General features: G+C 44.8%; 1 protein-coding gene across 1 annotated transcript in view; it reads right to left on the minus strand.

Annotated features, from left to right (window-relative positions):
• Positions 1-10183, minus strand: part of SDC2 (syndecan 2) — a 113941-nt gene extending 103758 nt beyond the window's left edge. The window contains exon 1 of the mRNA XM_002759126.7: positions 9664-10183. Coding sequence (XP_002759172.1) covers positions 9664-9723 — 60 coding nt within the window. The 5' untranslated portion in view covers positions 9724-10183. The remainder of the gene's footprint in view (positions 1-9663) is intronic.
• Between the last annotated feature and the right edge of the window lie 338 nt (positions 10184-10521).

Consider the following 10521-nt stretch of genomic DNA (forward strand, 5'->3'; position numbering starts at 1 on the left):
TTAAGGGGTAATACCAGAAACTGAACCCCAATTTATCTGATTCTAAAACATTCAAAACCATCTCTTTCATTTTCTTGATTTGGGAGAGTACACAGTGAACCTGGGCAGTGCTAGAACAACTCCATATGAATTAGAATCTATATATGTCATGGCCCATCCTTTATTGGGTTGTCACACACCTGTCACTCATGCAACTAGAGACTGTTGCCTAACGACTTTGTAAACAGAGGCCTTTTGGTTCCTAAACATGTCAAGTGAATTGAGTCCTAAGCACAGATGTACTAGCCAAATATAATATGCCTTCAGTTAACCGGAATTTAGGGACCTTTATATTAATACTTTCACATTTACTTTCATCAGATGCTTTTTCTGCATCTGTTGAGATGATTACATCTCCCTTAAACTATTAATGCCTGCACTGCTTTTCTAATGTTGAAACTGTCCTTGGATAAATCCCATGGGCTCATCATTATTCTTGTAGTAAACTGCTGTATTCAATTTGGTAATACTCTATTTAAAATGTTGACATCTAATATAAATGACATTGACCTATAGGTTTGTTTTTTCTGCTCTTCCTGTCTGGTTTTGACGTAGAGTGATGCTAACCTCCTAAAATGGAAAGGGACAGCCTTCCATCACTCTCTAAGCTCTGTAACAATTATCTTTCTCTGAAGGATCAGCAGAACTTACTTGAACAAGGATCTAGCTCTGGTGACATTTTTTAATTGAAACTATAGTAAACATCACAACAAAGATATTGATATTGAAACAATGTACCAATCTTATTCTGATTTTCCTAGTTTTACTTTATTCATATTGTATGTGTTTGTGTGTGTATCTACACAGTTCTATGGCATGTATAGATTTGTGTACATATATTATCTTTATACACACATCTTTTAAAATATAACCAAGTTCTCACTATATATAGTTTTATATCCAACTTTCTGTGTACTATATTTTCCAAGTTATAAATGCCCTTCGAATAAATCTCTAATGGCCATATATTTATATGTATAAATCAGAATCTTTTATTTAACAATTACTCTATTATTGTACACTCAGGTTGTTTCCATTTTTTTTCACTATCATAAGTAAGGCTTCAACAAACACATTTATAAACACTATCTACCTGGTAATACTTTCCTTTGGACAGATTTGTAGAGGTAAAATTACTGGAAAAGATGAGCTTTTCACATCTTAACACAGATTTGTCCTGTCCCTGTCAGGAACCTTTCATCAGCCAGAAATAATAAATGGCATATTTTCTCACATCATCCCACTTTTAGAGAAAAGCTGACTACAAACATATTCCCAGTATCTCAGCACAGAACTAGTCTACCCCAGACAAGAAGAAAGCTCCAGTTATGAAAAAGTAGGCTTCAGCATGCATATGCTGAGCTACCCTCAGGGTAGAGCTCATCAGATGAGCCCGTGGAATGTGTGTGCCAAGCCCTTATTCTTCAGTGAAGCAGAAGACTAGGAATTATAACTAGCATCTGACACAAAGCATGGACATTTCCTCATGCTAAAAAGCCCCTACCTATTGTATCTCACATAATCCTAAAACCTTACCTTAGGTATTCCATTTTACAGATGAGAAAACTGAGCACAGAAAGGTTAAGAAGCTTGCCCAAGGTTACATAGTAAGTGTATCCAAATGCAGGCAACACTACCATAGTCTGCTCATTTTGATTCTTGCTTGTGGTCTGCACAGTACTCAGACCAGGCTCAAGTGCTCTAGAAAGGGACCAAAGGGAAGGCACCAATTAACAGCCCCACTCTGGAAATGGAGATCCAGGCCAGAAACCATATGAGGAGCCTAAAACACTTTATGAGACTTATGGTTTAAAAAGCCCCCCAGATTATATTGAGTCATGTTATCTTCTATCTAGAATGAAAGTGTTTTTGCCACTCAGCTGTTCTTTATGTTACACTGGCTTGTATCAGAAAATACATTAAAAAATACTAGTGATATGGTTTAGTTATGGACCCACCCATATCTCACCTTGAACTGTAATAATCCCCATGTTTCAAGGTCAAGGCCAGGTGGAGATAATTAAAACATGGGAACAGTTTCCCCCATACTTTTCTCATGGTAGTAAGTCTCACCAGATCTGGTAGTTTTATAAATGGGAGTTCCCCTGCACAAGCTCTCTTGTCTGCCTCCATGCAGGACATGCCTTTGCTTCTCCTTTGCCTTCCACCATGATTGTGAGGCCTCCCCCACCATGTGGAACTGTGAGTCTATCAAGCCTCTTTCCTTTATAAATTACCCAGTCTCAGCTATGTCTTTATTAGCAGAGTGATAACAGATTAATAAAACTAGACATTAGATCATGAATACTCGGGACAATGTATACACTTCTAATAAGCGAGTACTCAATTTAAGATAACAGGTTACCGTGAACTATTAGAAATTACTTACCTTTCTGCAATGTGAATGAATTCCATGTTTCAATAATAAAATCAGGAGTATTTGACAGGTGATTAACAATTACTTATTAAGTTAATCTTAACATTTCTCCTTCCACACCCTGAAGTGCAGAAAAAGTAAATATTAAAGACAGAGAGATCCTCTAGTTCAACTCCATCATTTTAGAGGTGGGAAAACTGAGGTCCCACAGGGATTGAGATCATTAATTACATGTGTACAAAACCTTGCTTTTGCCTTGACTTAAAACATTGTATGTTTAGTCTATTGTACTTATATTTAATAATAAATTACACAGAAATACATACTTAACTCGGCTGGATGCAGTGGCTCATATCTATAATCCTAGCACTTTGGGAGGCCAAAGGAGGTGGATTGATTGAGGTCAGGAGATCCAGACCAGCCTGGCCAACACGGTGAAACCCCATCTCTACTAAAAATACAAAACATTAGCAAGGCCTGGAGGTGCACACTGTAATCCCAGCTACTCAGGAGGCTGAGGCAAGAGAAGCACTTGAATGGCGGGAGGTTGCAGTGAGCCTCAATTATGCCACTGCACTCCAGTCTGGGTGACAGTAAGACTCTTGTCTCAAAAAAAAACAAGGAAAGAAAGAAATACAAACTTAACTTTTCCTTTTAAAAAGTTTCAAAAATAATTTTCCCATAATAACTGTGTATCCTGTTCCACGTGTCTTACCATGAGACTAAATTCTATTAACTGCACATACTCCTTAAATATCAGGGTAACCTGTATTTAATATACCTGTATAATCATTAAAAAAATACCAAAATGCTTTGTAAAGAGAATATTTACTGAGTCTGTGTGACATTTTTTCAAAATAGATTGAACAACAGAGAAAAAAATTGTGAAAACATGTCTTCACTAACATTTTTCCATTTTTCTGAGACTGTGCATTGGCTATCACACCACCAGCTGCATACTCATTGGCTTCACTCTGCTGTGAAATGCAAATGGAAAATCTCCAAAGACTTCAAGGCTTCTCCCTTCTCCCACTCCTACCAATTCTTCGAGATACTCAAGAAAAACAGATATTCACAATTCTATTTCAACAGTGTCCTCTCCTATTCAGAGGCAGTCACCCCTCTATCCTTGTTGCTAAAGCTAATGCTGCCCTGGAAACAGACTTATCAAAATGCAATCACGATTTTTAATAGTAAAAGAATAAAAGTCATGCTTTTCCACTCTTAAAAACATAAAAATACTCCTTTTTCTGCCCTCAGTTCCCCCAAATATACTCACTGCTCCTGCCACTCCATTCTAAATGACCAACAGCATACCAACACACGATACAGACTAAATTCTAACTCACTCCTTCTGATGTGCTGGGATCTTAGCACAGCCACAGGAAACAGGAGGAGGTGTGATTGTGCACTGCTGATGTGTCGGGACATTACGTCAATGACTTGTTTATTCCTGACACCAACCCTGCAATGTTGATGACACGGAGTGCAGAAGCATCAAAACTGGACAACTAGCCCAGTTTTGTGGAGGCTGGTGTATTCAGCTGACCCTGAACCATAATGCCTTCAGTGGCCAGCATGGAAGTTCTGCAGGAGTGCTAACAGATCCCAAAATACCCTGGCCCACAGGTACCTGCCCTTCAACATGCAGCATCAACAGGTGCTTACCCAGCTTCTAACCTGAGCTCAGCACTGCACAGGAGTAAGAGGTTTGGAAACATGGTTTCTTCCTATAGCACTAATCTTGATGGGAGAGAAAATTCACCTCTTTAGACCGTCAGAGAGGTAAGAACATCTTACATGGCTCCCTCATTTCATTTCTGTCATTGCCCAAAAAAAGAGGCCAAGAGAAGAAAGGAAGAAAAAAAATTTAGTATCTTCTGTGCCTCAAACACCATTTAATGCTCCCTCCAGTTCATCTTCACAACAGGCATATTATAAAGGCATTCTTAGGCCCAATTTACACACACACACTTTTGTAAGTGAATCAGAGCTTTAATATACTGTCCAAGTTCTGATACATTAAATGGCCAGGTACCAGTATCTGAACCAGACTTGACTACCTCCCAAGCCCAAGCCCTTTGTACTCTAAGCCCAGTTACTGCTGAGAACCCTAGTAGTAACACAGAATAGCACATAATTAAGGAGTAATCCTGTAATCTAGACCAGCGATTCCCAAATGAGGCTGATTCATTAGAATCATCTTGGTTGCTTTATAAAAATACAGATTCCCCTGCACTCCCACCCCCATTCAGGCTTCTGACTGTGTAAGTCTGAGAGGAGGCCTGAAATCTGTATTTTCATGTACTTCCAATGATTCTGATCATCAGTCTGCCTTGCTATTTACAGAAGGATTAAAAACAATAGGGCTGGATCAGCCACGAAAAGCTATTTGGAGCTTGGATTGAATTGACAGCATTTAAAAGGAGAAACACTGAAGAGGTAGCAATGTCCAGGGAGTGTTCATGACAGTGATACCAATCAGCCAGGGCTGGGAGACATGATAGAAAGTGATCAAGGGGGTAACCAGAAAGGAAGGCTATTACGGAGTAGCTTATAAATCCAGCAGAGGCACAGAGACTATATGCCATGAAAACAAGGACAGTCAGAGGTGTCTGGACCATGAGCAATGTGATCAAAGTGCTGGAGGAGAAACCAAACTGCACGCAAGTGTCTGGGCCAGAAATGGCGACTACAAGGCTATCGACATAGACGCACAAGCTGGCAAGCCCACAAGGAAGAAAAAAAGAAGGGAAAGCTCTTCATTTGAAAGAAATTTTCTCTCCCATCAAGATTAGCACTACAAGAAGAGATCACTGGCCAGGCGTGCTGGCTCATACCTGTAAACCTAGCACTTTGGAAGGCCAAGGCAGGTGGATCATCTGAGGTTAGGAGTAGGAGACCCACCTGGCCGACATGTTGAAACCCTGTCTCTACTAAAAATACAAATATTAGCCGGTGTGGTGGTGGGTGCCTGTAGTCCCAGCTTCTCGGGAGACTGAGGCAGGAGAATTGCTTAAACCTGGGTGGCAGTGGTTGCAGTGAGCCAAGATCATGTCATTGTACTCCAAACTGGGCAACAGAACGAGACAATATCTCAAGGAAATATAAAAAAGAAAGATTAGCACTGTGAGAAGAGACCACGTTTTGAAACCCCTGACCCCTTTGCAATGCTGAGCTCAGGTCAGCAGCTGGCTAAACACCTGTTGATGACGCATCTTTAAATGCAGGGAAGTTCCCATGGGCCAGGGCATTCTGGGGCCAGTTGGCACTCCAGCAGAAGTTTCACACTGGCCACTGAAGGCATGAAAAAAATGAAGGGAAAGATCACTAGAATGCAGGCTCCAAGAAGGCAGGGGTATATTTGCCTGGTTTGCTCACTGCTTTACCCCAAACACCTAGTAGGTAGGAAATAAATGTTTGCAGAATGAATGCACAGCTAGATTTAGAGTCAGACTGGACATGGAAACCAACAAAGATGAATGAGCCCAGGGTTTCCTCAAGATTTAAATCCAAATGACTAGAATCAAAATGACAGTGCTGGCACAGCTGACTTAAAAAGTTAAATAAGAGTAGCTTGTTTTAGGAAAGATTCTTCATTACTTCTGGCTTTTCTCTAAGACTTATTTCGGCCAGTAGTCCATGGAAAGAATTCAGTAGTTTTGAGATTCTGCAGTGCACCTTTCTGCCCTGGGAAGAAGAAAAGGATGGGCAAAATCTTTAAGTTTAACTTTTGTCAATGGAAGAAGGACAATCTAGTGAGAATCTAAACTCAGATGCCATTCCTTGGATCCCCATCAGCAGGTATGCCAACAGCACAGTGGCTTGACTGGACTTCCTATAAATCTTAATGAACAGGCTGGTGGGGCTCTGCATGACTGGTCAGCCTCAGGTGACTTGCCAACCTAAGGAGACTCCAAGCCACCTCTAGCTGGCCAGTCAGGTTTCTGGGGGCTTTTGGAGACTTGAAAACTACTTCCACCTGGGGAACTAACTAGCTCACATTTTGAAATCCTTCCCAAACTAATGATTATCCAAGGCGCCATTTGAGTGATCACATTACACAGCCCCCAGTATGCTACCCCTCAAAGGGTGGTTACCATTAAAACTAAACATATCAGGTCCTAGAAGCAGGAGCTGAAGGGCATGCTCAAATTGCTTCTCAGACATCCATTTTCTACAAGCCTGATCTTTTAAGATCTTTCCTTCTTAAATGATATCTACCTACTGCTAATATCCAACTAAAAGAGAAAGAGCCTTTGTTTTTATAAAATTCCCTAGCAAAAGCAATTTGTTTCACCCATAAAACAGCCAAACTATGTTTTCTAAATAACTGCAAACAGTTATATGATTTCAATTTTAGTTATCCTTCTAATGCAAACTTTCCAGAGTCTGCCTTTCATAATACGCGGAGAGATAATGCATGGGTCCAAATGACTTGACAGTTTCTTTTAATTTACAGACATCTAAGAATGTTTATAAAATTCCTCTAGTTCAAAACACTTCCTTTTCTTAAACATATTTCCAGTTCAAATTATGTGTTTATAGCAGTCTGCAATATATTATTTCTAAAGATAAACAGTCATGTACAAAATGGACAGAAAACCAGCAGCATATCACTACTGCCACACTCAGATTTTCCCCTTGCCTGGTGGTCGGCAGTGAAAGTCCTAACTTGCTAGTTTAAAAAGTATGAATGGATTACTAGGAACAGGCTTTCCCAGCTGTCTCCAGGATCCATAAAGGAACAGCTACCAGTTCCTTTCACAGGCAGTTTTGAGCCTTAGTTCCTGAGAACCTCTTTTTTTCCCCTAGAACTCAAAATAAAACTCAAGAACTCAGTAACTGTAGGCAGTTTTCCTTTCTTCCCTTTAAAGAGAAGCAAGCTTTAAACCCAGATCACTACTTCTAAATCCCAGGAAACAGTTGCAGTTTCCAAATTAAAATGCAAAGTCCTGGAAATAATATTCTATAATTGCTAATTTACTTAAAATTAAGTCTTTTGACTTCATGTATATTTTTGCTGCTGTACATGAAACAGAGACTGAAGAGTAATTTAAATGGACTGTTAGCCATTCTGGGCCTTGAAATGGCTTCTATTGAGAAAGACTGACTCACTGCCTAACAGAGATTCTCTGCTAGTCTCCAAGTTGACATTATATAAATATCTAATTACCCTTTTTGGATGATATTCCAATTACTGAAAATAGTGTCTATCACAATGAAGCAGTTCACTCGAAAAACATCCAGTTCTGTTTCAAATTGAAAAATATTAGAAACTCAAAAATACACAGTTCAGGGGAAAGCTGTCACCAGGGAGGACGGGTATACAGTTCCGCCAAAAAATTTCCTTAAGGAGCACTGGCAGATTTATGCAAAAATCCAGAGGGGCAGAAAACAGAAACGTTCTTTCTCCAGAATCCCAAAACAGTAGTATTTCCTAGCAAATCCCTGAATAAGACTCAGAGGAGAAAAAAAATGTCCTCCTTACCCATGTACAGGTTTTTAGGCAGGCTTCTTTTGAAATTTATTAGATGAAGTTGTCCCTTTGCCCCGTTTTGCAACAAGATGAGCAACAACGTTTATCTGAAATAAACAAGAGAACTGCTGCCTTTTGGTGTACAATAAGCCAAAGTTCGTCATAACTGGCTGAGAGATAACTAATACTAACGGGTTAAACCATTTGCCAAAATAAAACACTGATAAGGCTCAGGGTTCTATTTTGCAACCTGGACGACCAAAATACTCATGCAGTCTGTACAGTTTCCAACTCTACATGCTTTCCAACCACTAAGAACGTATACACACAGGCTCCAACACCGATTAAAAATGTCCATCTGCCCCTCGATGCCAAAGAGGTTTCCCAGTCTTAAACTAGCCTCAGCACAAAAGGGGGGGCGGTGGGGGAACTCAAACCCATAAAACCACCTAAAGACCTTAAGATTATATCATTTGTCTTTCAAGAGACAATTCAGTTCATTAGAAATTGACACGTTATCAGGTAGCAAAGGGAGAGGACTTGGGGAACCAGAAAGGCCAGAAACAGCCGCACTCCCTGAGACCCCAGAGATCACTGAGGCTGCAGACGAAATCTGGGGTGCCAGGGCTTCCACCTGGCCAGACAGAGCTCCAGGCGCCCAGGTAGAGGCAACTGGGAACGAGAGGAGGCCAAGGAGGCAGTTCCCTTTAGAGGGCGCTCATTGGGCGAAGTGGGGGAAACAAGCTCCAGCCCTCGAAGCGCGACCAAAAGCAGAAATCAAGTTCCCACTGCCAGGGCAAGGGAGGGAAGCTGGGTGCCCGCAGGCGCCCCGCCTGAGTAGAGACTCCTGCCAGCCTAAGTGCCCCGCCGGGGCCAGAAAGGGCGAGCGTGGAGGGACGGAAGCCTCTGTCCCCGAGCTGCCAGAGGACCCGAGGCCGAGCGCCGTGTCACACGTACCCTGCCTCGCCCCGCTTGCCGAACTCCCGGGAAACTCATATTAAAATGTCCTCCCGCCCCAGGCGCTCCTCGGTCCAACCTCCGCCGCTCAAAAAGGAGGGGGTCGCTGCAGGACTGGGAATCCAGTGGCCGGTGTCCCACCATTTTCGGACGCAATCCGGGCATCCCCCCAGTGTCCCCTTGCGGGACCGAGGACTGCGATTCCAGGTAGTGTCGGTTACCTCGCCCTAGCCGCAGGGAGCATCAAACAAAAGAACTTCTGCAAACTTTTCTCTCTGGACACTCGCGGGTCTCTTAAATCTGCCCCCCTATCTCCCCAGAACTTGCATGCAGTCAAGTAGGAAAGCTGGCGTGCGGGGATGGTGTGTGGAGGAAGGGACCCTGAAGTTTCCAGGTCATTCCTGGGTCTCGAGGAGCGCGCGGAGCGGAGCCGTTACCTCGCGGGCCCGACCTGGGCTCCCCGCTCCTGCCACCCTTTCCCCTCCGTCCTTCCCGAACCACGCAGCAAGACCCGCCGAGGGCGAAGAAGTTGAGAGCGACTTCAGGGGCCTCTGCGGCTAGACCAAAATGCAATTCTCGTGCCCTCATTCCCGCGGACCGTGGGACAATGCCAGCGAGCAGTGCTTTTCTGAGGAAGGGAAGAGGGGGACAGGGTGGCCGGGCGAGCGCATTTGTCCCAGCAGATCTCCAGTGTATGGGGTGGAGGGCTGGGGGGTTCCCCAGGTGGCGCTCCCCTATTCCCCGCAGGCTCCTCTCGTAGCTTCGAACACCCTAAACGGCACGCGCGTTCCCCCACCCCCGGCCCACTCACCGACTCTGCCGACACGCAGGCCACCAAGCCCAAGGTGAGCAGGATCCACGCACGCCGCATATTCCCGAGGGACCGGCTGCTCCCAGCCGCCGCTTGCAATAGGAGTGAAACGAAGCCTCCCGACCAGCGCTCCGCGCAGCCCGCGCACAGGAATCCGGAGCAGAGTAGCCGCAGGGACTGCGGCTCGGGCTCTGGCGCTCGGGCCCGGGGCTCGGGGCGCTCGCTTCCTCCTCCTGCGCCTGCTCCCGCCGCCCTCAGCTGCTCCCCGGGAACGCGGCGCCCTCTCACTTGTTGGTTTCTGCACTCCCGACACCGAGTTGGTGCTCCGGGGAGGCTGCTCTCTGAAGCCCTTCTTGCTCTACTGTGGTTTTGCTCCTCCGCGGACTCCTTTCCCGTGCCGAGGTTCAGTTTCTGGTTTTAAGGAATAAATTCGCTGGCTTGAGAGGGAGCTGCGGCAGAAGTTAGGGGGGCAGAGCGGCGGTGGCGCGCGATCCGCGCGGCTGGAGCTCCAGGAGTATCTGGAGAGCAGCGCGTCCGAGTAAGGCCACTGGCTCCGCGGCTGCGTCCCTCCTCCTCCCGCGCCGCGCCTCCCTCCCCGGGTCCTCCTCCTCCTCCCCCTCCTCCTCTTTTCCTCGGGCTCCCTCCCTCCCTCCCTCCCGAGCCTGCTTCTCCGGGCTCCCCCGGGCGACTGGGGAGAGGAGGCGGCAGTATGACTCCCAGATAAACCCGGGAGAAATTCCTACAGGATTACATCCCGATTGGCAGCTCCGAGGACCAGTGGGCGTCGCGGCTCCACGCTGTGGCTGCGCCGGGTCTGCTCACCGGCAAACCTGGGCTTCTGCGTTTTCTCGCTCCCTT

The sequence above is a fragment of the Callithrix jacchus genome, chromosome 16 (assembly GCF_049354715.1).
Source record: "Callithrix jacchus isolate 240 chromosome 16, calJac240_pri, whole genome shotgun sequence".
NCBI classification, from domain to species: domain Eukaryota; kingdom Metazoa; phylum Chordata; class Mammalia; order Primates; family Cebidae; genus Callithrix; species Callithrix jacchus.